At 42.0% G+C, this 27841-nt stretch overlaps 1 protein-coding gene across 1 annotated transcript in view; it reads left to right on the plus strand.

Annotated features, from left to right (window-relative positions):
• CABCOCO1 (ciliary associated calcium binding coiled-coil 1) overlaps window positions 1-24877 on the plus strand; it is a 180517-nt gene extending 155640 nt beyond the window's left edge. The window contains exons 6-8 of the mRNA XM_036736955.1: window positions 17144-17266; window positions 18278-18415; window positions 24610-24877. Of these exons, the coding sequence (XP_036592850.1) occupies window positions 17144-17266; window positions 18278-18415; window positions 24610-24684 (336 nt within the window). The 3' untranslated portion in view covers window positions 24685-24877. The remainder of the gene's footprint in view (window positions 1-17143; window positions 17267-18277; window positions 18416-24609) is intronic.
• Window positions 24878-27841: the final 2964 nt, after the last annotated feature.

Genomic DNA, 27841 nt, shown 5'->3' on the forward strand with positions numbered 1-27841 from the left:
GAGGAGAATGTGGACGTGTAGAATTAGAAAGTAGGATATTATAAAAGGAGAAGAGCAAGAAGTAGGTAAATGCGATTGCTAGGAGAATATGTGCCTAGAAATAAGGTAAAATAAAATGGGAATCGTAGACCTGTCCGTACCCCATGGTACAATCCTAGGATGATGGTAGATTTTGGATAATGGCCTGAAAGTCTTACTTATAGAAGTTTTCAAGGGGGGCTCAGTAACAGAGAGGACCACCAACTCTGAATATTTATTAGTCGCTATCTGAATATCTACTTAGCCCATCACAAGCAAGTGAACCTCATTCTATTCACACTAAGTTCAAAGTTCACTAACTTGCCTTCAGCCAGCTGGGCTCCATCTTGCCAAATGGAGGCCCCTGTGAGCTTGGGAGGTCCCTAAAAGCAATGACATATACAGAGCGTGGGACGAGAAGGTGCTTGGCACAGTCCCTGGGGAGGAAGGGCTTGGCTGCTTCCTGTGGGAGCTATTGGGCCAAGCACAGATGAGGAAACTGGCAACAGTTGATGAAGGAGCCCCAGAACACTGCCCTGTCCACCCAGTAAAGACTCCAAGCCGGACGCTGGCTGCACAAGCAGTTAGAGGATATTAAAAACGTACAGCACCGAGGGAAAATATTTATAGGCGTGACAGCAAGTTTCCTTGTAATAATTTATGGGCTAACTGCAGAAAAAGGAAACACACAAATGATGAATAAAATAGCCAATATGTAAACATCATGGCTTCTACAAACTCTCCCCTTAAAAACTAGGACTGAGGTTTAATAAAGTAAATGGCTACGTTTCAGTGGTCGATGATGTCCTTGATGCTAAGGGTTACTGACTGATTTATAATTTCCTGGGTTTTTTTTTAAGAATCTATATTTGTCAGCACAATTTTTATGTCTCATTCCTTAAAATAGGCACTAGCAATCCAAGAGCACACATGATATTGCCTTGACTTCTCTGAAGATCTCCTAGCACATGAAAAATGTCAGGGATTGTCAATAAAATGTTTTTATTTGTAAGCAGAACCAGCTTCCGGGTTGTCAGAGCCAGGATACTTTTCCTTCCCCCTTCTCTCTTTCCCTCCTTGCAGGTTAACCCCTCTCTGGCATGTAAACAGTGTAAGAAATGCACTCCAGATGCCACACTTTGAAGTCAGGCTAATGACATGTGTGCTTCACTGCTTTTACTGTATTACATGCCGCAAAACTGAGTCGCCAGAAGGATTAGCAAGTCAGGAGAGGAGCAGAGAGGGAAGGAAACCCAAGACTTTCCCATCCCAAGCTCTTATGCCGAATGAGCAGGATTTTTCAGTCTTTTTTCCCAAGAGCTCTGCCTTGAGACTCTTTTTCAAAACTTAAAACTTCCTCCTGTACAAGTCATCCCATTCCCTATACTTGTGAATGGCTAGCGGAGGGTCACCTAAGTGGCGCAGTGAGTAGAGAACCAGCCCTGGAGTCAGGAGGACCTGAGTTCAAATTTGACCTCAGACGCTTGACACACTTGCTAGCTGTGTGTCCTTGGACAAGTCACTTCACCCCAATTGCCCTGCCTTCTCCCCTCTAAAAAAAAATAGTGAGGAAAGCATCACTAGAGGTTGGTTCTCCTGAAGATCTCCATGCTCAACATGCATCAGCAGTGCAATATGGCAGTCATGAAGGAGGCGGGGTTAGAATTGTGATGGAGCAGGGGAAGGTTCTCTGGCAAATGAGGCTTAGTCTGTTTGTCCTCAGAGGCTGGAACTAGGAACAGTGAATGACCAGTTTGGGCTTCATGTTAGGAACAAAGGTCCTAGCCACTAGAATTATCCTAAAGTAAGAGGGAGAGATTGGGAGAGATTATACCCTCCCTCCCCCCCACACACACCAGGGGTGGGGAGTCTGCAAGCAAAGGTTATAAGAGCATTTGTTAGATATGTTGTGATGGAGGCTCTTTTTCAGGCGTGGGTTGAGATGGCGGCTGAGCTTCCTTCCAAGTCTGAGATTCTCTGATTCTATGAAAAAGAAGAAAATCAAACATTTTAAAAGTTTTACTTGACAAACATCCAGGTATATATGTGGGTGCCATGGAATGAAGTAACCTGACCATGTCGGAAATCAGAAATGTCACCAGTAAAATCTTTGTCAAACTAAACTAATATAATGTACCAATAATTGACTTCCTAGTCCTTAACAATAAACCCCACGGAACATTTACTCAAGGTTCAAATATTCATAAGTGCTCATTTCACTAGATTTGGGTTTCATTTCATACTGAGAGCTCTGGGCTTAAAACCCTTTGAAATACTTTACATTTCATTCTCTGGTCCACCGTTGGGAGCGTGAGCTCCTAATTTGATGGAATAGACCTTCCCAAAACAGCCGATACTTCCTGAGTACTTCGCCAAATATTCTTCACCTGCTAACAACATAATGTGTTTTCTAACTCTCATTTCAGTTTAATCCATACAATTATATATTAAGCACCTACTATGTGCCCAGTACTATGCCAAACACTGGAGATAGGATGGGATATGAGCTGGGACTTCATTATTACTGAGTAAGGAATTTCCCTCTCCCATCACTAATGGTTATTTTCTCTGTCATTTATAGTCAGATACTGAGAAGTTAAATGATTTGATGTAGCTTGCATCAGTAGGATTTTAACCCAGGTCTTCTACATTCTAAGTCCAAATATCTATACACCATACCATTGCCTCTCATAGGGTTACAAAGACAAAAATAAAATATTCCCTGGCAACAAGGCTCTTACATCCAATCGGAGGAGCTCATATTAAAGACAATACCTCTTAGCCTCAGCTTCCTCAATTTTTTTTAACATCAGCCATTTAGGAATAAAAACCCAAACCCAAGTCTTTTATAGAGCTCAAATTAGAATGGGGAAGGAGGGGCAGCAAATTCCGGGGGTAGAGGAGTGATTCGGGAGCACAGGAATAATGCCACTTAGCACAGAGATAGCATGATTAATTAGTTAAAATAGAAAGCTGCCACATGAAGACTGGCTTCTGCCCACCCTCTGTGATATTCTCCCTTACCCCCAAGAGAAGCCTCCTGGTGTCCTGGTTGTTTGGTCTGCCCAGTCCAGGGTGCTTTCCTGCTCCGCCCTTCCACTGAGGTCAGTTTTCCTGCTGACTGCCCAGGGCATGGTAATTCCTAGCTCTTATGTTCTGAATCACAGTTTTATGTTATAGCCTCCAGATGCTTGCCCCTCAGAGAATCCATTTGGATTCTATAACCTATCAATCAACAAGCATTTATTAGGTACCTGCTATGGTCCAGGACACCGGCTAGCAGCTAGGGATACAAAGACCAATGCAGAACTGGGCCTGCCCTCAAGCAGCTTCCATTTCAACGTAAGAGGCAGCATATACACGAATAGCCATGTAGATGTTACATACAAAATGGATGCATGGTGATGTGTGGAGGAATAAGAAGGCACAATTTGGGGAATTTGGAAAGACCTTGGGCACAGCAAAGTGGATGCTTGAGCTCTCTTGAAGGAAACCAGAGATACCAAAAGGCTGAGGCAAGAAGGAAAACATTCTCTATGGAATCACTCTATCCTTTAGAAAATTTCTGCACCACATCTTGAGCATATTTTTTTTCCTCTTGAAGTCAGCATTTATCCATTATTCTCTATCATGGCCCAATATTATGAAAACTGTGAGCTTATAGTATGGTGAAAGTGAACTTAAAAACATAAGAAAGGGATATCTGGTACAAACTGATGCAAAATGAAGTCAGCAGGACCAGGAGGACATCATACACAATGATGACATTAACTCAAATGGCATCAACCCTGACAGGCTGTGGGATCCAGATTAAAGCCGATACTTGAAGATGAAACAAGTTACCTGAATTTTGGTAGAGAGGTGGGGGATGAGAGATTTAGAGTGTCCACAGGACTCCATCTGGATTACCCCATGCCCCAGACTCCATGAGACCCAACAGGAGGCTTAAGTGTTAGGTCAATGAAGAAAACAATCGTGGCTGACCTCATCTACCTTGTCAAAGAAGATATTCGGTAGTGGAAACATGCTCTTCATATGTATCTGAATCCATATTGCTTCCCACACTTTCCATGTATAAATTATCTCCCTCTTCATGTGTGTAGAAATAAGTATATGAGTAAATATTCTTAAGTATTTTTGTGTGTATATATACATATATATATATACAAAACACACATATATTTGGTGTGTATACATATATAAGTGTAAATATATATTTAAAGTATATAGTAAATATATTTAAAATATAAACATATATTTAAATATAAAATGAAACAGCACAAAGTTGGAGTGTGTATATATATATTTGCGCTACTTAAATACGTATACTATTTAAATATATGTATATATTATAATATGTGCAATATATTAAATATTATAATATATTTATATGAATTATATTGTAATATATTAACTATTTATTATTTAAATATAAACTAAGGATATTTTTATAGTATACATAATTTAAATACATGCTATTCAAAAACATTCCAATATAGACTATATATCATTATGTGTTTAATATAAATACTTCTGTGTAGAATATAAATACTATTTTATATATTTTATATAGACTATACTAATTACATAAAGACTATATATACTATTTATATGTAGACTGTATATATATACTATATACATATATTTATTTGTAGACTATATATACTATTTATACATGGAATACATATTATGCATATATATATATGTGTGTATAAATTTCCGATAGAGACATAGATAGATGAATGGATAAATAGATAGACAGACAGATACTTCAATTGTGTGTTACTTTATATATGTTATGTATTTATTTCAATGTGTGCCAAGTTGATTTCTCAAATAAAACATCAGCTCTTGAAGGAAGGGACTGATCAGGTTTCCCTATCCCCCACCACAATCTTTAGCACATAGTATTTGTTGTTACTGTTCAGTTGGGTCCAACTTCATGGCTCCATTTGGGGTTTCCTTGGCAGAGATACTGTTGTGGTTTGCTATGTCTTCTTCAGCTCATTTTACAGATGAGGCCAACAGGGTTAAGTGATTCACCCAGGGTCACACAGCTGGTAAGTGTCTGAGGCTGAATTTGAACTAGGGTCTCTCTGACTCCAGGCTCAATGCTCTATCCACTGCACCACGTAGCTGCCTGGTACAAAGTAAGGGCTTAATAAATTCATATTGATTGATAAAATGTTGCATAGGCGTTCATTTTGTCAATTGGTTTTGCTTAGGCGGTTTTCTTTGTTACAAAGGGTTTATGGTGGAGAGGGAACACATATGTGGAAACATCTCAGTGGTATAAAAAGGCATCAATAAAACTTTCTTTGTGAAAGAGAAAATGTGATCTTTCTCCATGATTCACCATAGGAAGTTTCCTAATCTGAAGCCATTAAGATCTGCTCTCCCGTTGATCCGAGCCTCCCTGCATGTGAAAGAGAAATAAAATAAACCTGAGGAACGGTGTTTATGTCTCTTAGACAAGTTTCAACTTCAATAGCTTAAAACTACCCTAAAACTTTTGGGACACCCTAAGCCTTGGATATTTTCATTTTATAAATGAGGAAACCAAAAACCAAAGAGAACAAAAAGAATGTCTTCTAACTTGTACTTGAAATGGAAAAGTCAGGCTGCTGATTCAGAGGATTGGCCCAGTAAATACTTGGTGGTGTGGGTGGTGTGTGTGTGTGTGTGTGTGTCTGTCTGTCTGTCTGTCTCTGTGTCTCTGTGTATGTGTGTCTGTCTCTATGTCTGTGTGTGTGTGTGTGTGTGTGTGTGTATAAAAGGTGTTAACCCAGGTGTCCTCGCCAGACTCTAAATGGGTTTACCGTTGGCTGCCAACATAAATTCCTTTTGCAGTTTCAGCTGGAATGGGTGTCCTTCATTTCCTGCCTGAACTTGCTCTTCACGGTTATTGTGCCTTGTTCAGGTGATGTGTGTGTGTGTGCGCGCGCGCGCGCGCCCGTGTGCACACATCTGATAGTCTCAAAGGCCTATTAAGTTAGAAATGTCCAAACTCCTCCAGTATGCTTGAGATAAAAATAGAAGTCGGCTATTTATTAGTTCTCTCTTCATACAGTGCAAAACCTGGCAACATTTTGAACTCTTTGAAAATGTAAACACTGCCTATTAAGCAATAAGATTTTTTTTTAAATGTGTTGCAGTTTCAGATTAATTTTCGAGTTGAGAAATGCAAAAAACCTGGTGTCTCTAGCGAATTTAATATTGCACACATTCAGCACAACAGATTTAATAGCCTAAACCCCAAAGAAAACTACTCAGCATGTGGGTTGTCCCATCTTGTGCAAGTGGTTCTGATAACCTTGCCTTTTACATTTCCTCTCTTTTCATTTTAAATTTATGGCCTCAACGTGGCATTAACAGACTCATTGCAGGTGGCATTCAGATGCTGGTACCACTGGATGTTTCACATATTGTGGGCCTTTGGTACCACAAATATACTCACTAAAATTAATTTTTTAGTGTTCCAAAGGGGGAAAAAAGCATCTGTCAGGACCAAATAAATAATTCTTTTAATTGTGTATCCAAGTAGACATTGCTATCTTTCTTTTTAAAAAATGACAACCAAACCTGGTGGGAATAGAATAAACAACAAAAACTTTATCACAACATTCTTTTCTCATCCTTTTTTTTCTCTTTCCACCTTTTTCCTCCATTCCTGAGTTCTTACATATAAAGCCTCTGTCTCCTCTGAGCAAGAATTTTTCAGTTATTCAAACTCCCAAGCCCAGCTCAATTTCCTTTTTAAGCCCCAGTTATATTTTGTTCATGGGCCCAAAACATAGACAGCCGAACAGATTTAGCTCACTTCCAAAAATACTCACCTTTTTAGCAGGCCCTAAATGTGGAAAGTTGTAATTCCAAAGAAGTTTCTCCCCCCACCCCCCTCAGAAAATTGTGAACCATTTATGGGATTATAATGCAAGCCATTTAGGCATCTTAATTACAGAATTCACTGGGGCATTCAGTACCCCTGAAATAGCACCTCCCCTTATTCCCCCATTAATCCCAGGCAGGATTAGTGGGGACAAACAATTCTCTGCTGCAGATGCCCAAGGAAGATGATGATACTTAAATGGAAAAACAAAACAGAATGAAGGGCTAAAAATTCTTTCATTCCACTTTTCAGGCATAAAAAGGTCAGGAAATAGGCAGCATCTAATGTCTGCAGGCACATTAAGCAGCCCAAACTGACCTTGACCTTAGCCTTAGCTGAATTCAAAGACCCTGACATTTATCCCCTCAGTAAAGAAGTCCATTTCGTACCACGTACATAAATGCAGAAAATGATTCCTACAGCCTTAAGATGATGCCTAAGTAAATAGTCGTTTTCATCTCCATCCTATTTGGAGCTGTGACATTTGGTACTATGAATATTAAGATATGCCAAAGAGGCATTTATTTGACACTTAAAACTTTAAGCTAGAGATAGTGCTATTTTTTTTTAAATGCTATAGTATAATTCGACCAATGCTCAGGTTGCAAACAGTCCTTTAAAACAGGAGGGAACTGTGCCCATAACAGATGATTTTGATGTAACCAAAGTGGGGAGAGTTTGTTTTCAAGTAACAGATAACATCTGGGGGGGTGGAATTGGAGGTTACATGGGCATATTATGCAAAGCTAATTTTCCATTGACCACATCTGTAGCTGTTATTTATTATTTGCCTACTTAGCAGTCTATTATTCTGTTTATAAACGTATTCTTTTCTTTATGAGAGGGTTTTTTGTTTTTGTTTTTCAAGAATTCACCTTGGTCAAAATGGTATGCTCATTATCGGTCCCCCTCCCCTCCACCCGAAAAAGGGGGGTATGGGAGTCTCAGGAAACAGCATGATTGTTTTTATTATATCCATTTGTGTGCATGCATGCACAAGCAAAAAAATTCAAAAGGGGGAAGGGAAAGAACACATTTTATTGCTTTTCATTCAAAGTCATATTTAGAGGGTATTTGAAAGTCAGGCAAAAGCAAATCATTTGGCCAAATGGATGTACCTAATCAGGAACTTCTGATTTTTAATCTCCGCATTAGGCCTCAGGCAAGTTACTTAAATTCCCTCCCTCTGTTTTCTCCTCTGTAAATTGGAGGGGGTAGGAGGGGGCCTAGCCAAGAAGGATGGGGGGTGGGGAGCCGAACCAGGGTGCAAAGTATATGGGCCAGCATATGTTTGCTTTTTTATGAACGTGTTTTATCCTTTCTCTCTTTGGTTTTGATGGTTTTTTCCCTTAGACCAAAACAAAAGAGATTCAGCCAAGTCCTTTGAGCAACAACTATGTTTTGGAGAGAAAGCTCTTAAACAATGAGAATTCAAAAGTAGGGCATGAAAATAGTTATAGAAATAGTTTAATTTCATTTGTTTCCGCTGTTCTGACTTGAGGAAGTTCAAACTTTCTTTAAGAGAAAAAAACAATAATTCTCTCTCTCTCTCTCTCTCTCTCTCTTCCCCCTTACCCTCCCTCTTTTCCCCTCTCTTGTCCCCTCTCCTCTCCTTCCCTCCTCCTCGTCTCTGTTTTAAATAGGTTTTATTACAGAACCAATGATATTATAAAACATGAGGTTTTGTTAAAAAAATACAAAGGCCTAATTGTATTTTTGAAAGGAAAGTATTGCATCAGCCAGCTTCATTTAAACACATTTGCTGGCTCTGGGCTCTCACCACAATTCATTGGTTCTAATTTTCTCTGAATTTGTTGTGTTTTTTTTAAATGCAGCTTTTAAGAACAATTCATAATAACACTTGGGAGATATTTCGTTAGCCTTTAAAATACACATCATGTAATGTATTAATGAAAAGACTCCATGGTAAGACCATTTTGCAATTAAGGCCCAATTTTCCTTTAGTATTTTGGTGGTGGTGTTCTTATTTAAACTCTAATTTGGTGAATGTGATGGTTCATGGGAGATCAGTATAATGTAACGAATGCACCTAGAGAACTCAGCAGTGGCCCTGGGTGCTCAGAGATGCTCTGGGATTTCTCCAAGCACAGGCCTAGCAATGGAGAGCCAGCCTAAAGGACAGAGAGGCTTACTCCCAGATGAGCCACAGGGAAACAAATATTTCAGCCACGTCAACTCATGGAGATCATATCTGCTTATTCATATGGGCATTGAGAGCTTGGGTGGTATGGAAAACACCCAAACAAAATTGCAGATACCGAGCCTATTGACATAAGGCTACTACCATCTAATATCTTAACACCGGACACCCATAGAAGGAGTTGAGATGGGCGAGACTTACCTAACCAAGACTTAACCTTGGATTAGTCCCATTATCCCCTGCCTTTGCTCATCTTCACGTGCTACTGAATAGAGCTGGTGAAAACCATGAAACTGCAAACTGGATCCACTCTAAATTAGTGTCACATAATCTCAACCAGACTCTCACTAAAGCAAGATGACCCCTTGACATTTCCCTAATTGAATCACTAGCCCACTTAACAAGTGGCACTGCCAAGCCTTTTCATCTCTCCACAAACCTTTCATGGCATCTTATCTCCCCACCCTCTGGGCTATGGACTTTGCCTCACACGTCACCAAAAAAAATTGAGGTCATTTGTCAAGAGCTCTCCCTTCTGTCTCATCTCAGGTTACTCAGATGTTTTCCCCCAATACCTCCCATCTCTCCCCACCCTCACCCTCGCAGAGTTTATGTGAAGAGATGACCCTTCTGAGTTTTTAAAATTTATTTATTTTTAGTTTTCAACATTCACTTTTATAAGATTTTGAGTTCTAAATTTTCCCCCTCTCTCCCCTCACCAAAATGGCATGCCATCTGACACAGGCTATACAAGTATAAAGATATTAAACATATTTCCACATTAGTCATGTTGTAAAAGAAGAATCAAAACAAAAGGGAAAAACCATGAGAAAGAAAAAAAAGAGCAAATAGTGTGCTTCCATCTGCATTCAGACTCCATGGTTCTTTCTCTGGATGTGGACGGCATTTTCCATCATGAGTCCTTCGGAATTATTTTATATCCATGCATTGCTGAGAAGAGCTAAGTCTATCAAAGTTGGTCACCACACAATGTTGCTGTTACTGTGGACAATGTTCTCCTGGTTCTACTCACTTCACTCAGCATCAGTTCATCTAAGTCCAGGTTTTCTAAAATCTGCCTGCTCATCATTTCTTATGGAACAATGGTATTTCATTATATTCATATACCATAGCTTGTTCAGCCAGTCTTCAACTGATGAGCACCCCCTCCATTTCCAATTCTTTGGGAGGTGTCCCTTCTTGTCAAGACAAAGCCCTCTCTATGCCCAAGTGATCCCATTCTACCCCATCTTCTCCAGCAGATTGTCCCCCTCTATCACTATCATCTCTACTCTCTTACTAATCTTTACTCTGTCTCTCTCTGTCCCTCACCTGGCTGCCTATAAACATGCCCATGTCTTCCTTATTCTTAAAAACAAACAAAAAACCCACTTAAACTGACCATTCCTGCTACCTAGCATGCTATCTCTCTTTTCCTTTTCATGGCTAAACTCCTTGAGAAAGGGGTCTGCACTCACTGCCTCCATTCCTTTCTCTCAGTCTCCTCTTAATTCTGCAGTCTGGCTTGCAACCTCATCATTCTACAAAGACTCCTCTCTTCAAAGTTACCAGTGACCCAATGGCTTTTTCTCAATCTTCTTCCTCCTTGACCTCTCCATAGCCTTTGACACCATCCATCACCTTCTTTTCTTTGACATTCCCTTCTCTCTAGCTTTTCATGACTCTGCTCCCCCCTGGTTTTCCTCCTATCTGAATGTTCTTTTTTTATTCTCCTGTGCGGGATCTTCTTCTAAGTCATGCCCAGTAATTGAGGGTATCCTTCAAGGCGCCATCTTTCTTCTGCCCCTATACAGTCTCACCTGGACCTTAAGACTATGTCCCCTTTACTGCTGGCTCATCCTGAAACTCTCCTCAGCACCTAGGACCTCCTCACCCTAGAAGAGCCTCCCACGTTCACAACCCACTTAGCAAGGAATATCATCCCCACCCCCGCCCCTGCAAGGCCCTTTCCCCTTCACTCTATTTTGTGGGAGGGCATAGGTCCCCATCCATCCTGGTTCCTGATTTACTCTAGACTTTCAAAACCATGACCTGTCCCACCCCCAAACCCCATGGGCACCTTCTTCTCCACTCTTGCTTTCAGCTCCCATCTATATGTTGTTGTCCTCCAGTAGAATGTAAGCTCTTTGAGGGCAAAGATTGTCTTTGTATTTGTATCCCCAACACTTGGTTTAGTGCCTGGCACATAGCTCTTAATAAATGCTTATTACCTTCCTCCCTTCCCTCCCTCCCTCCCTCCTTGTCTTCCTTTTTTCCTCCCTTCCTTCCCATCTTCCCTCCCTTCCTTCCCCCCTTTCTTCCTTCCTATAAAGATGATTCTCAGATCTATTTATCCAGCCCTAACCTCTTTCCTGACCTCCAATCTCTAATCACCAACTAACTTTTTGGTTATCTCAAATTGGATATTCCATGGGCATCTCAAACTCAACATGTCCAAGCCAGAACTCATTATCTGTCTCCCAGGACCTTCCCCTCTTCCTATCTTCCTTATTAGTGTTAAGGGCACTACCATCCTCCCAGTCACCAGAGCTCACAATCTTAGGGTTAGCCTCTCCTCCTGACTTGGACTCACCCAACGTAACTGATCTGCTGCCACATCTTGTCTTTTATAACTTTGTGATGTCTCTTCCCCTTCTCTCCTCTGATGCTGCCCCCACCCTGGGGCCGGCCCTCATCACCTCATCCCTAGACTGTTGCAATGACTATGGGGGAGGGGCTCCCTGCCTCAGGTCTCTGCCCACTCCAGTCTCACCTAGAGGCAGTTGGTGACATAGTGGATCACACACTGTGCCTAGAATCAAGAAGATCTGAATTCAAATCTGGCCTCAGATTCTTACTGTGTGACCCTAGGCAAGTCACTCAACCTCTGTTTGACTCAGTTTCCTTGACTGTAAAATGGGGATAATAATAGCACCTGCCTCTCTAGAGAGAATCAAATGAGATATTTAGGGTTTTTTTAAAGCACTTAGCATGGTGCCTGGCACATAGTAGGTGCTATATAAGTGTTTATTCCTTCCCTTCCCCTCCCCACTCAGCTCCCCAAGCATTCTTCCTGAAGTGTAGGTCTGACCATTTTGCCTCTCTTTTCAAGAAGCTCTGGTGGCTCCTTATGACCTCCTGGGTCAGATAGAAGCTCTTCTGTTGGCTTTTAACGCTCCTCATCACCTGGCCCCTCACTACTCTTCCATGACCTCCATGCTTTGTGATCTCGCCACATGGACCTTGTTGTTTCCATCTCCCCACTGCTCTGGCTGACCCCTGCCCACAGTTCCTGAAAGGCTTTCCCTCCACACCTTCACTCTGGGCTCTCCTGACTGTCTTCAAGATTCAGAGAAAATTCCACCTACCTAGCACCTGCCACTGCTGCTTTCCTTCTAAGATTACCTCCCATCAGCCTCATCTCCCGCGATCTTGTGGGTTTTGTCATGTTGTTTCCCCATTTTGAGCTCCTTGGGAGCAATTGTCCTTCTGCGTATCTCTGGCACTTAGCACAGCACCTGGCACACAGTAGGCACTTAATAAATGCTTGTTGACTGACTGGCTGCATGTAATAAATTTCCCTTAAGCCAGAGTTAAGTCAAAAAAACATCTCCATGGTCGGCCTTAATTAAAGCCAAAGAAAAGGAAGAATGGTGAGTGAAGTTGAGTGGAGCCATGGGTTCAAACTCTGTGTCTGACACACTTACTAGCTGTCTGAACATGGGCAAGACCTTTAGCCGGGGTGGGGAACCTGTGGCCTTGAGGCCACATTAAGCGAACTTGAGGATCTAGAAGGCCACATGTGGCCTCAAGGCTGCAGCTTCTCCACCCCTATACCTTGCTAAGCTTCAGTTTCTTCATCTATAAAGTGAGAGGGTTGGACTAAAAACTACCATCCTAGGAAAAGCCTACTTTTCCAAAAGCCAACCCAAAAATCTCAACTTTTTTTTACATGATGCTTTAGAAAAAGGGAGGACTGCACCCATGGGGCAAACATCCAGCTGCTTCTACACTCACCAGCGGACCCAGAAACCTTGTATAAAGGGGCTCACCTAGACCAATGAGCACTGATGGATTCACCCAGGCTAATTATCATCAAAAAACTGTATCATCCAGGAGTGGGAAGGAGAACACTGAGAATGTACCCAAAGCATTTGCTGGTGCCACGGCAAAGAAAAAGTAGGAACAGGAAATGGCAGTGTCAGGTCACCAGCAGTATGTCTCCCACTACAGTGGCAGAGCTGTCACCTACTGAGCAGGACTGCTAGGAAACAGACTAGGGACAGACATCCATCCGGCCATGTTCAAGGAAAATAACCGTCATCTATCCAAGATTTTCAAAATCACCTCAAAGAGCAAATATGTTTAATTTCATGTTAGCAGAAAATAAAAATGGAGTACTAACAGGAAATGCTACCCAAGAGTGTATGCCAGTTCAATGAATAATTTTAATAACGACTGACCTTAGTAGCATCTTAATATTTACAAAATGCTTATATACATTATCTATTTATCTGTTATACATTTGAGGCTCACAACAACCTGGTGGCATGTATGACAGGCATTATTATGCCTGTTTTTCAGACTAGGAAAATGGGTCTAAGAGGTAAAATGGCTTACCTTTGGTCACTCAGCTAGAAGTCAGGAGAACCCAGGTTTCCTGACTCCAAGCCCCAGACTGTGCCTCCCCATTTACCTTTTGCATTCTCCTCAGGGTCTGCCATAAATCCAGTAAGATGCTATTTTTTGACCTAAATCAATCTTTTTCTCCCTTCATCCTTCCCCTTCCCTCCTCTCTTGCCTTCATTACAGAAGAATACCAATTCAGGCTCACACCATGCTCCTTCTTCCCCCTGAGTGCTTACTCTATAAAAACACTTCCTAAGGTTTCATAGGCACTTCCAGGTGAGCAGACTATGTCTAATCACTTCTTTTTCTGTAGCAGTTAAAGAAAGGGGAGAAGGGGGGAGAAGGGTCACAGTTGCCATAGGTAAATGGGAATAAAGGAGTTCTATAGTATGCTGGAAAATGTGCAGATCAAAGACTGGAGGCAAAGTTCAGGAAATAGCTCAACAAACTGGCAGCTGAATGTGGTTATACATTATTGTGCCATAAGAAATGAAGGCTGAAGAGTCCAGAGAAATTTGGGAAGACGTTTATGAACTGATGACACACGCAGTAAGAAGAACCAGGACTAATTAATAAACTTTTTTCTAAATTATTTCAGTTTGGAGTTTTGTTCTCAGCTAAGAGGCCAAATCGACTCCAACTGCAGTAATAGAAAGGGGGGAGAATGGCCAGAATTCAGAACTCTGATCAAGGCCATTGAGGCATCTCGACTTTGGGGCCTGCAGGCAGTGAGAGGTAGTGAACTCTAGGTGCAGAATCAGACATACATTGTCAGATACTCCCATAAGTGGATTTCCTTTGCTTAACTCTTCTTCATTACAAGGAAAGCTCGGGGCAATTGTGTGACCATGATCTTTTTAAAACATCAATGCCTGGTGCATAGTAGGCACTTAATAGATGCTGACTGACTAAAAAACATTGATCAGATAAGCATTTAAAAGGAAAAACTTTCAGATGCTGTCTTGTCTCCTGTCTTCATATGATGAAGAGTCAAGTATATTTTGGTGGATGGATAATCTCATCAGTGTTTGAGCCCCCTTGACTGGTGCAAATCACAACTCTTAAAGGGAACAGGTGGTCCAGGAGACCAGAGTTCAAATCCTACCTCCAAAACCGAGGATCTAGGATCATTTAGCTAGAGTTACAAGGGGCTTTAAATGTCGTCAAGTCTGACTACTTTTGTTTTATGGATGAGAAAAGTGAGGTGCAGATGCTATCTGTGTACCTAACTATATAGTGGCATGATCAGTATTTGAACCCAGACCCCGGGACTCCAAATTCAGGGCACTGTATGGTACCCTGTGCTGAAGGAACTGTTTCCTTTTATTTTCATTTCAGCCGTATCTACGCTGGTCAAAACAAAACAAAACAAACAAAAAAACCCCAAATGTGTTGGTATCCTATGGTGTCTAGGAAAACCCAGTATCCTGAAGTTCTAATCTCATCCACAAAGGGGACTTGCCATCTTGAGCAAGTCAGTCAACACACACACACACACTGAATACATGTATATACAGTCATGAAAATGAACCTAAAATGGCCTCTCCTGGTTTTTCAGCAGCCAGGACAGTCTCTGTGTTTCACTGAATAAAGCAGTAAATGTATGTAGAATCAAGACCTGGCCAGGTTCAGCCCCTGGCTAACCGTGTGACGACAACAGCAAGTCTTTTACCTTCTCTCAGCCTCAGTTCCCTGATCTATAGAAGGGGAATAACAGGACTCTTATCACACAGAGTCATTGTGATAAGGAAGAGAGATGCTCCTTCATAGCTGGGTGGCTCAGTGGGTAGAGCTACAAGTGTCTGTCCAGTTTGGCCTCAAACACTTATTACCTGTGTGGCCCTGGGGAAGTCACTCACCATTTCTTTGCCTCGGTTTCCCCATCTGTAAAATGAGGATAATAACAGCATCTATCTCACAGGGCCCTGTGAGGATCAAATGAAATCGTATTTGTAAATGCTTCACCAGCCTTAAAGCACTCTATAAATGCATGCCGTGACATGAGCCATCATTATTACATTTCAACACATCATTGGTACACAATACAAAATACACGCACACACAAATAGACTGCCATATGTAATCTGCATCCCTTTAGACACACCATGAAAGAACATATTTCTCATATGATAATACACGCATTAACTTAAGCCCAGTAGAATCAAACTTGCTGAAGGCAGAGGCTGTTTGAGTTTTGTTTTTGTATCCCCCAGGACCCAGCAAATGACTGTCACAGAGCGGCTGCTTATAAAGACTGGCTGAATTGAATTGAGTTCAATATCCATTAATTCATTTTTTCAACAAATGTTTTTAAGCACTTAGTGTGTTCAGAATAACATGAGAGGTGCTGAGGGAGATAACAACCTCTTCGGCACTAAAGGAGCTTCTAGTGAAGATGGCCGTAATACATGGTATTCAATGAGGAGCATATTAGAGAGTTGTAAAACCATACCTGGTGTGAGCTCCAAGGGAGAGATCGGTGCCAGCTTGGTGGGATCGCTTAACCTAGGACACAGTTTTATTTAGGATATTATTAACCTCCTGAATCTGCCTGACTGTGTGCTAAGTAAATACCATCAGAGCTATAGGAGTCTGAAACCTGCTCTCTGTCCATGAGGAGCTAACAATCAGGGTGAAGGCAAGGCTAACCCATTGCCCATGAGGAGTTAACAATCAAGGTGAGAGTGAGGCTAGCCCATTGTCCCTGAGGAGCTAACGATTAAGGTGAAAGTGAGGCTAGCCCACTGCCCCTGAGGAGCTAACAATCAGGGTGAAGGTGAGGCTAGCCCATTCATTGCCCATGAGGAATTAACAATCAAGGTGAGAGTGAGGCTAGCCCATTGCCCCTGAGGAGCTAACAATCAGGGTGAAGGTGAGGCTAGCCCATTGCCCCTGAGGCGCTAACAATCAAGGTGAAGGTGAGGCTAGCCCATACAGCACATTTAGCAAATAAGGGAGTATGGAATATGGCACGAAGTTGTGAAATTGACAGAGGTGGACACAGTAACCAGTAGAATAGTGGTGTTAAACAGATGGACTTTTGTCTCTAGGTAAACTTAGGGTACATCAGGAGCTTTGGAATTTCCTAAAAATAATCTACCCCTCTCTTCTCCTCCTATTCACTTCTGAGCCAGATATCCCATACAAGGATGCCATAGGGCATCCAAGCAAATGCATGTTGAAATCTGGGCATTAGACCTTTTTCCATCCACTTGGTCCCTCTTGTGTAGATAATCAGCCTAGATTCCTTTGAAGGCCACAGACAATACATATAAATAGAAGTAGAAAAAGAAGAAAGTCAGGAAAGACTTTCCAAAGGGAGTAGAACTAAAAGGACAAGAAATTGTGACAATGCTTAAATTGTGACAATGCTTTTAAGAGGAACTAGGAAAAGCGAGGTCCATTATCAAAGGCAATAATTGTGCTGCTTCTTTTTCTCCTTACAGAAAGTGATCGAGCTTGTCAAGTCAACAGATTCGCCTTTTCCAGGTCCCCTTGAAGAAGGCCTAGAATTCGGCATTTATTCAGCATTTATAGTGCCACCCCCAGCATCAACTCATGACTTAGAGGTAAGCCTTCAGCCCTCTTTGCTGTGGGGCATTCACCTGACCTCAGCCTGGAGAGTTCATCAGCCAAGAAGGAGTCATTAAGGAGTCACTTACCGGGCACCAGGCACTTAATTAGACACTCGGGAATATAAAGAAAGGCAGAATCAGGCTCTCTGACCTCAAGGAGCTTACATTCTAATTGAGGAGACAACATGAAAATAACCAGATCATACATGCCCATGGAGGGTAATCTGAGAGGGAAAGGCACTAATGGGTGTGGTGGAGGAAAGTCCTCCTGCAGAAGGTGAGATTTGAACTGAGTCTGGAAAGAAGTAGAAGTCAGAAGGGAGAGCATCCTAGTTGTGGAGACGAGCAAGTGCAAAGGTGGAAGGCCAAATCTGCATGTGAGAAACAGCAAGCAAGACCAGGAGAGGAATAGTTATGTGGATCAAAGAAAGCCCCCTGACTAGGAACTCTTTCACTTGGAGAAAGAGCTCTTGGAAGAGGGGACTGGAAAATCGCAGCAGCATAGAAGGCATGCAGATGAGGGGAGTGTACAGCAAGGTAAACACAGAGGAACAGCCCAAGCACTGATAGGTTTGTCCTAAGAGACAGTGGATCATCCCACAGACTTAGTTTTCTCTTCCATAAAAATAGAGATGGGGAACATTGAATAAGCTCTCTTCAAATGTCATTTCCAGTTCTAAATTCTCAGTCCTCTGAGGATAGAAGTCATTGGGACTGGGACCAGTACAGATTGGACAACAGAGAGCCCACAGGATGACTTTGTCAGTGAATTCTACCTCCATCCCCATCCTACCCCACTTGGGACATCTGCATTGTCTTGTCTTGAGTCTTTATCTTCATGGGATCTAATGATTCAAAAGTCAGTGGAACTCCCAAACCCCAGCCTTCTCTAGGACTGACATGATTTCTTGTAGAAAAGTACCCAGTAAAAGCTTGGGGTTGCAGATGACTCATGGAGAGCTCCATGAACAATCATCTCTGTGCTGTTTACTTGGCATGTCCTAGGATATAGAGCAAGTCCTTTCAGAGGAGTCTCCGGTAGAAAGTGAAGCCACAGAGGTGGATCCGTTGGCCAGTTTCACCATTGAAGAAGTCAAGACGGTGCTGGGTCAGATCACGGATGAAGTCATAAGCAGCATTCAGGTACGTAGCTGGGGCAGTGTGTGCACTTATATCTCTTAGCTCACCAACTCAAGCCCAAATGAATACTAACCCTCCCCACAAATGTGGTGAGGATGGCAGTGGAATTCAGACTTACTAGCTCTGCATAACTCTCTGGTTAGTCACCTAATACTCAGAAAGATCACAAAAATAGATTCCCTAACCATTCCAAGTGTGGTATGACTTCTTTACAGTAGTCTTACACATAAAACACAGCAACGTCTCTGTCCCTTTTCACATTGCAAACATGAACCATGTAAGTATTATTTAAATATGTCAAAAGAACTAAGAGAGGTCATCTCATACAAAGGATAGAGAGCCAAGCTTGAAGGCAGGAAGATGCGGGTTCAAGTCCTCTATCTGACACATTCTAGCTTGGTGACCCTGGTAAAATCTTTCCACTTCTCAGTGTCTCCAGTAAACTCTAAGACTCTTAAGTGGCAGTTAAAGGGCTGACCTGTGTTGGTAGAGAAAGTGTCTTCATCAGGAGCTCCCCAAACCCAGTAAAAGCCCAGGTCCATTTTAAAAAAACACCAAAGAAGCTAGATCAAACCTCATTTTATATTTGTCATCAGACATCCACAAAGAAGTGAAGAAATCAGCAAACTCATTCCCGGAAAGTTGGTTTCCTTCTCAGTTATCACTAGGATCTCAAAACCACTTAGGACAGGTTTGGGATTAAAAGCAGCAAGGAAACAGGCAGCCGCTCATGTTACTTCGGCTTCAGACTCATCGGCAGAGTTACAACTCCTTCTCACATTTCCCCCACTTTCCAGAGTGACAAGTGGCCTCACTTCACATTATAGAGTGCCCCTCCCATCGTGGTTTGTAGGAATCTGCATCATTCTCCAAGAAAGTAACAGATTCAGTCCATCAACTATTCTGACCAAGTTCGAGATTTCCATAGAAGCTGAGTAAGGCTGTAGAAACTGGGCCCTACTAAATGATGCATGCAGAAAACACATAAATGCCTTGCTGGGGAGGCTTAGTTAATCGTCAGAACATGAGAGCCGGTATGTGAAAAGCACCCTGTTCAAACAACTAATTTGGGACAAGCCGGAGATCAGCTTGGCATAAGCTCCCTTTGTGACTTACTCAATCATCAGATGTTATTGCACTATTTACACGAGCGTGCAGAGATTCTGTGCCAGAAGAAGAAGCCAAAGTCCTCAGCTTAATAAGGGGTGTTTAGTGTTTACCAGAAATAGTGGAAGAACATGTTTTTACACAAAGCTCTTTATTGTGAGCCATCTGATGAATGTAATAATCGGCTAATAGGTTGGAGGGCAGGGGGCAGTTGCATGAAGCCAGGAGTTCAGAATGTATCTCTTCTTTGGATTTGATAACATTTCTTCTAAATATAGTTTACATATAATTCTGGCCCCCGGAGGCTCCTAACGATCCTCGGGAATTATCACCAGGGCTGCTCTTAGACAGTAATGGAATTGTTTGTGAGGCCCCCCAAATTGGAAACACATCTCTGCCAAGGCTGTACTGCATGGAGTTAGCCACACATCTTTAGCAACTTACTTCAAAAGAGTGGAGCCTGATACCTTTGTCCCACTGATCCACAAAGAAAATGAGGACACTGTTTAACTTTTAGATATGGTCACCTCCTTGGCCCAAAGCCATAATCCCTTGGATGTGCCATCTAGGGAACAACCAGGTCAAAGATAATTAAGCTGAGAAAGAAGTTGGAGCAGAGGTGAGGAACAATGATCTTTGGGGGTCAGAGGGCAGACTAATTTCCATATTAAGTGAGTCCTGGGCACTGGGCAGGACCAAGCAAACCGCCAGCTTCCAGAGGATGATGATGATGATGGTAGTTGCAGTAATATTAGCAGTAGAAGCTTACACCTCAATATTTTAATCAATAACAAATGGGCATCACCTTTCCACTTTTGTAAAGTACACTGACCATTAAACATGGAAGTAGAATAGTATCTTATTCTTAGAGTTTTTCTTCTGCTTTCCGTCGAATAGGGTAAGAACAATAAAAATAGGATTGAATGAACAATTGAGATAATACCTCTAGGGATAGCAGCGATGAAATGGATAGGACATTGAACCTGGAATCCAGAAAGCCAGAATTCAAATCCTGCCTCAGATCCTTACTATGTGACCTTGTCAAGTCCCAGCTTCCCCGGGCCTCAGTTTCTTCATCTGCAAAAGGGGAGACTGGGCTAGCTGAGGTCCCTTCCATCTCTAAATCTGTGATCCTAAGACATCATGATCCCCACTCTCTCTCTTTGCATAAACCTTCTGGTTAGCCTTGCCAACCTCTGTGTAAACAGGTGGCAACTAGCATTCAGTGCCATTGAAAGCAGGAATAATGATGACTCCAAGCAGAGAGCGGCTCTCCTAGAATTCCTAGGGTCCATCACTAAACATGACTTCACCATCCCCTTCCTGAGCTCTCTCCACAAACCCACTGAGCCCCGCAAATCCATTTCCAGATAACTTTGGGGTGTGGATGCTCTTGTGGCATGGCATTTTGTCAACATTTACACGTGTCTTAGTCAAGTTCAAAGTTGGTTCATTATATTCTGCCTATCAAAGTCTCCTGGCCTCAGATACTTCCTAACTGTGTGACCCCGGGCGAGTCACTTCACCCTGTTTGCCTCAGGTTCCTCGTCTGTAAAATGAGCTGGAGAAGGAAATGGCAAACTACTCTAGTATCTTTGCCAAGAAAACCCCAAATGGGGTCATGAAGAGTTAGATACAACTGAAACTACTTAACAACAAAAATATGTAAATGGTTCTTCCAGGCAATACAGAAGCCACTGTGGGCAATATCCCTTAAAGTGTTCTTTTTCAAAACTCTTAGAATTAATTATTGGTATGCCTCACTTTACGCGATTGATGAAGTCCTGAAAATTTAGTGTAGATTATTTTTTTAGGTAAATTAAATTATTTTCTCATTGACTCGCACTTTAATTTTAGATGATTCTTCCCGCAGGAATTCTTTTTGGCTCCAAGATGCATAATAAAAGCCACACTTAATAGAGAAAACCCTTTTTTTTGTTAAAGCTTACATTTAAAAGGAAATTCCATTTCTGAGACAATATGAATAACGATTCTCTAATCTCATATTCATTTTGACTGTTGGCCCGGGCAAACTTGAAAAGCTTAAGAGAAGCCAGTAATTTGGGGACCAGGGGTTTTTTTCAGCTCTATTTCTCATTTCTAGGTTAAGAAATAAATCCACGTGTCATCACTAGCCTCACTCACCACAGTCCCTGGGAAAGAAACGTCCCAGGTTTCACAGCTGTGTAAGACAGAGGTTTCTCTTTTTCTTCCTGAATCAAGAAGAGCTATTCAAACAAAGCCCAGACATGCTGCTCACAGGATAGTTCTTAGAAAGCAATGCTCCAAATCCACCTGAGCTGTCAGGAAGAGCACAGAGTTCAAAGAAACAAGTCACAGTTTGTTTGGGAACGGAACGGGAGAGAGAAAAAACAGAGATACAGGGACTGGAGAAGTCACCTAGTCTGAACCTCCCTTTTTTAGAGATGGGGAAACTGAGGCCCAGAAGGATGAAGTAGTTTGCTCACATTCACAAGGCTGTAGGTGAGAGAGCTGGGAATTTCAAGCAGGTGCTCTGATTTCAACTTCCACAGCTCTTTCTACTTGTACAGCACTGGCCTCTGCTAGGTCTGCCTAGCCCAAAGGACAAGTGCCTGCTCCTTGTCCTAGCTGTCTTTCTACTACCTATATGTGAAATATTCATTCAGAAATGTATGGGGTAATTTAAGGAGGAGTAGAGCCATAACTTGGGTGGGGCGACTGGGCCTTTGTCTCAAGGTAATACTTGCACCCCTTCAAAAGTTTCGGTCAAAACAACTTAATACCTACTTAGAAAGAACACTTACTTAAAATGAGGGGGTTAGACTACACTGTCCTAGAAGTTCTTTCCAGCCCTGTATCTATGATCCTATAATGCCCTCATCCCAGAGACTAGGAATTATATTACCTCTCTGCAAAATCCCCTGGCTGTGGACCCCCTTGAGCACACACAGCATTGCCTATGACTCTTCCCCAAGGCAGACAATACACTTGTTTGTAGTTGTGTTCCACCAAAGTACCGCTGAGTAAGAAATGGGTCCTCTCCCAAGAGAGATGAGAGCCCTAAATGTTTGAGATGGGACAGACCAGTAGGATTTTCATTAGTGGAAGGGAGATGGGGTGGGATGCCCAGAATTTTGGGAGTTGTGAAACTCCCTTCCAATCAGTGGGTCAGTTTCATGGTAATTGCTATATGGGACCATATGGGTTATATTTCAAACTAAGGTGATTCGAAATAAATAATTATAATTACAAAAAAAGAGTCAGTGTTGGTACAGAACTTTAATTTTGCAAAACATTTTGCATTCATTTGTTCATTGGAGTTTCACCCCCATCCCTGTTTACAACATGCAAACTACATCCATGTAAACTACAATATAAATATCTCAAGGAGAGCGCTCGGCATCTCAGAAGATAGCTGGTGACAGCCTCAGGTGTTGGGAATCTCTTAGAAAGAAAAGTCATTACTCCGTGGGGGGGGGGGGGGGCAGGTGATTTATTTTAATGTGGAGGGTTAGTTCTCAGTTTTCCTGCAGTCCATACCTCTCCCCTCAACCTCCCTCTGTTCCCCCAGCTCATCTCCCTTGTCCTCTCTCTTAACCACTGTCAAGAAAGGAGAGTATAAACTAGGCATGGCTCAGAGGCAAAACAAAAAAAAAATTCCTGAGAGTCAAATAAGGCTATCCATATCTCATCTAATCATTAGCTAAACTCGAAATCTTGTCTTGGAGGCGAACTGCAATGTGGTAGGATGAAAAACCCAAAAAGGACTTTGCAAAACTTATAAAACCAAATCCAATATCTGACATGAGCATTCCTCCTGTTGAAACTGACCCAATAAAATCCTTACGAGACATCAGTGACTCTGGAAAGCCCAAGTGACCCAACAGATACTAACATTCCAAGCTTTATGAGCATTTTTCAGGTCATCGACGGTTTTATTTTATTTTCTATTTAAAAATAGAGGGAAATCTACAAGCTGTTATGAGAAACCATGTTTGGTGCACCAAGCTGGTTTGGGCATGCCTCCATACATAGATTTACCTGTCCTGACCACGTTATTTATTATTAACAATAAATTGCAATAAATGATTGATTTTTATTGTTTATAGTAAATAATGTATTTGTCTTTTAAAATTTGTTTTATTGGTGCTTTTTGTTTTTATATCACAGACATTTCCAGATATACCACCCAATATCCCACACACAAGCCCAATGGATCTTCCCCTGTAGCAATTAATAACAATTAAGCAAAGCCAACCTACAGAATGACTGCATCTCACCATATACGCAATATTCCTCACCCATGGTCCCTCACCTCTCCAAGGAAAAGAGGAAGATCTCTTCTCATCTCTTCTCCCAGACCAAGATTGGTCTGACTGCAATTACATATTTCTACTAATAAAAAAGGATGTTCTAGAGCTAGGAGTGTTTAGGAGAAACGTATGCTTGCCTCTCCACAGAAATGTCACCACCAAGGGCCAGAAGCAATCACAAACCCAGCCATCCACTAAAGCCTGTCAGTATTCACTCACCTTTTCCCAACTAGTCACATCCAGAAAAGTGGCAGAATTCCCCAAAGTCCCAGAAGAGGAGGCATATTCTTAATTGCGGGAATTACGAGGAGAACCATAGACTTATTGGCACAGCTCATTCCCAGGTAGCCCTGACTTTCTGGGATACAGATGAAAATGTATTGCCTTGGAGACAAAAAATAATAATAATCCATTGCCATTGGGGTTAGGTGGGGGTGGAAGGATTGCATTAATAAAACCCAGAGCAGTTATCCTGATTGGGTGTTTATTGGTAAAGTCCGTCTGAAAATACAGATAAATTATCCTATCTCACAACCCAAGGTGATATGAAAAATGGCTGTCTAAATACCACTTCCTGTTGCTAGCAGACACACTCTACATTGGGACCAGGCATAGAACGATGATAAAGCTTTATCACATCACTCCAGGCTGAAACACCATAATGTCTGCAAAACAGGAAGGTGTGCCTCGGCTAATGTCTGTCTTTAGGCGCTCGTGCATGTCCCGGCCACAGAGACAATGTGCAGGCAGTGATAGCTCCATCATCACCCCATTTTTCTCTGATTGTCTTCACAGGCTGAGATAAACGAGAAGCTGCAAATGCAGGAAGAGACCTTCAATGTACGGATCGAGAAACTGAAACAGGCCTGAGGATGCCCAGGGACAGGAGCCAGGCTGAACGTCAGAGAGAGCATCAAAAGCCCTGAACAAAAGACCATGTCTATAGCACCCCATCCTCTCCATTTAGTGGAGAATTGTAGCCCCTATCCCTTTTATTTTGCTGTTTTGATTTGATTTTATTAGGCACTTTCTTGGCCCATCTCAGCGGCTGAATCAATTGCACCAAGTGGAAACCAAACCTATTTTATATATATATATATATATATATATATATATATATATAAGAGTTTGCAGAATTTTATGTCAAATATGAACATTTTAGGGTATACTTTTGACATTATGTAGCATAAACACACTTCTTCCAGGAAGAAACTTTTTTAAACCAGAAAGATAAAAAATGAAAATAAATTTATCTCCATTGACTCCTTCAATGGACTTAGAACACATCACTGAAACTGGGAGACTAGAACCTGGAGGACCAGCTCTTATAGGACTTCCCCCCACCCTTCTGAGACACTGGGTTTTCTTGTTTAGACCTTACGTGTGTGAAGCCCATTTCCTGAAATCATATAATGTGTCTCTGGGCAGTTTAATTCCTTCTGCACTGTGTTTGTTATTTCTAATCTTGTTACCCTCTCCAGAGAATACATGACCTATACATGTATATATATATATATATATATATATATATATATATATATATATACACATAAGAGGAAGCAATACGTAAGTAGTTATTGAAGACCAACCTCAATAGAGATGAGAGAAGTCTTAAATACAAATTCTGCTTTGTGAAGCCGTGAAAATTAACCATTAGTGCCATGAAATAATTGAAATGTCGAACATAATTTAAAATAGTTTAATTAAAATGGAATTTTCAAGGAAAAAAGAGTCCTCTGGCAAGCTGATTAGCCCCTGGTTTTATAGATTAGATTCCTTCCTAATTGGGCTCTTTGTCTCCGGGTTTCTCTTAAAATATTCCCTGGAATTGGAAAGATAGCCAGAAGGGGGCCCTGGCTTCAGCAGCAGCAACTTTGTGGTTCAAATAATACCAGCCTCTGGGTAGTACTTAAAAGGAATAGCATTGATGTTATTGCAAATGGAGTGCCGAGCCCTAACACCCTCTCATGTAGGGCACATTGTGGGACAGTAGCTACTCAAAGCTTTACCTCCAAAGCCCCTACTGATGTGATTCTTTTACCAGCTGAACAAAGGATATATTAGTTCAGAGCAAAAGAAATATAATTAAACAGCTCAGCAAAATAGCTAATAAGATGTCCCCATTCACATAGGAGTACATGCTCCCACTTACCACGCTACAAATTTGAGAGGGAACATGTTCCAGAATGACTGGTAGCTAGGAAACATACGTAGCCAAGAAAGTCCATTCTCCTAAGGTGACATTCATACTTAAGTGCCTCTAACACTGTTGTTTGCTCTACAGCTCAGAACTGCTTCTGTTTTCTAGGGATGTCCTCTAGCTGAGCTGGTCTTCATTGCTATTCTGTTCCCTCTGCTGGGTTCTGGGCTGAAATGACACCTGCTTTCTTCTGGCCCCTCTACTAAACTGTAGCTCTGGCATCTAGAATCTTAGGCAGCAGTCTTTACCTGTGATCTCCCTGAGAGCTGAATCACCATACTCCCTGCACTGACTAGTTGGCCTGACCTTGGCAGAGGACTTTTATATTTGACAGTGAGAGTCTCACCCAAGCAGTCATCATCAATAACAGTGGTGAGGCCACTAACAACAAGGGTAAATGGAACTAGCCATAGATGGTTTAGACTCAGGATTTACTAGGCATCAGTCATCAAATGATTGGCTTCTCCAAAGCACAAGGCAGAGAAAGAAAATATTACATGTCCAGCCATGTGAATTTTCCCTAAGTGTGCATTGCTCCCGATGGATGGGCAAGAAGCAAAGACCACTCATAGGTGAACTGTGTCCTTGTCCATATGGATTGAAGGTATAATTGATAGCCACCCAATCTCAAGGGTTTTACTGGTCTTTTCAGCCATGCTCATAAGCCTACAGCATCATCACCATCATGAAGGTACAGCTTAAAAAAAAATGAAAACACCCTATGATAGAGTGGAGAAAGTGCTAGACTAGCACTCAGCAGACCTGTGTTCAAGTCTGCTTACTAGCTGTATGACTTTGAGAGCAAACTACTAAAGTTTCTTCATCTGTGAAATGAAGGGGTTGGAGCAGATGACCTTTGAGAGCCTCCTAGTTCTGACATTCCATGATCAGTGATGATGATTGTAACTCCTTGCTCTATGGAGTATTCATGTCTACAAAGCATTTCCCCCACAACCACCCAATGAGGGTGTGCCCTCTACATAGCCCTTTACGAGCTCTGGGAGGAAACATCAGACATCATCACCCACCCACCCACCCCCAAAGAGCTCCCAGTCTGACTGGGGAGAGAAGACTCAGGCACACAAAACACAAACAGAATGAGTGACGTGCTGTGTCTCAGGACACATCAAGGGGAGTCTTAAGATATAGAGAAAACTCTTGGCCTCCAGGGTCCCTTTCAGCTCTAAGATTTCATGACTCACTGACTCTCTAACCTGGAATGAACCTGGGAAATCATCAAGTCCAACCCCCTCATCTTACAAACCACAGACCCAAGCAGAGGAGAAGGCTGGTCCAAGGTCACATGGCTTAGCAAATGGCAGAGATGAGACTTGAACTCATCTCCTCTGACTCCAAATCCAGCTTGCTTTCCTCTAATGAGAGCTTACCTTCCCATGGTGCTTTCACATTTACAAAGGACTTTTCTCTAACCACTGGGAAGAAGGTAGAATAAGTATGATTGTGCCCATTTTTCATAGGAAGAAACCGAGGATTCCAAAAGTCAAGGGACCAATCTACCTTCACAAAGCTTATTGGAACCAGGATTTGAAGCCAAGTTTCCTGCCCCATTCCAGTGCTCTTTCCGTCCTCCACCATGCTTTCAAATATCAACAATCCACGGCTGTCAGAACAGAAAAGGACCAGAAAAGCCATCTAGCGTAAGCCCTGCACTTTAGGGGTGACATGACGGCTGTCTTCGAACAATTGGAGGGCTGTCACATAGAATAGGAATTGTGTGACTTAGCTGCCAAGAGTAGGACGAGGTGCCACGAGTAATTGATGCAAAGTGCTCAATGTCAGGAAAAACTTCCTAACGCAGCTCCCCTG

The sequence above is a fragment of the Trichosurus vulpecula genome, chromosome 8 (assembly GCF_011100635.1).
Source record: "Trichosurus vulpecula isolate mTriVul1 chromosome 8, mTriVul1.pri, whole genome shotgun sequence".
Lineage (NCBI taxonomy): Eukaryota > Metazoa > Chordata > Mammalia > Diprotodontia > Phalangeridae > Trichosurus > Trichosurus vulpecula.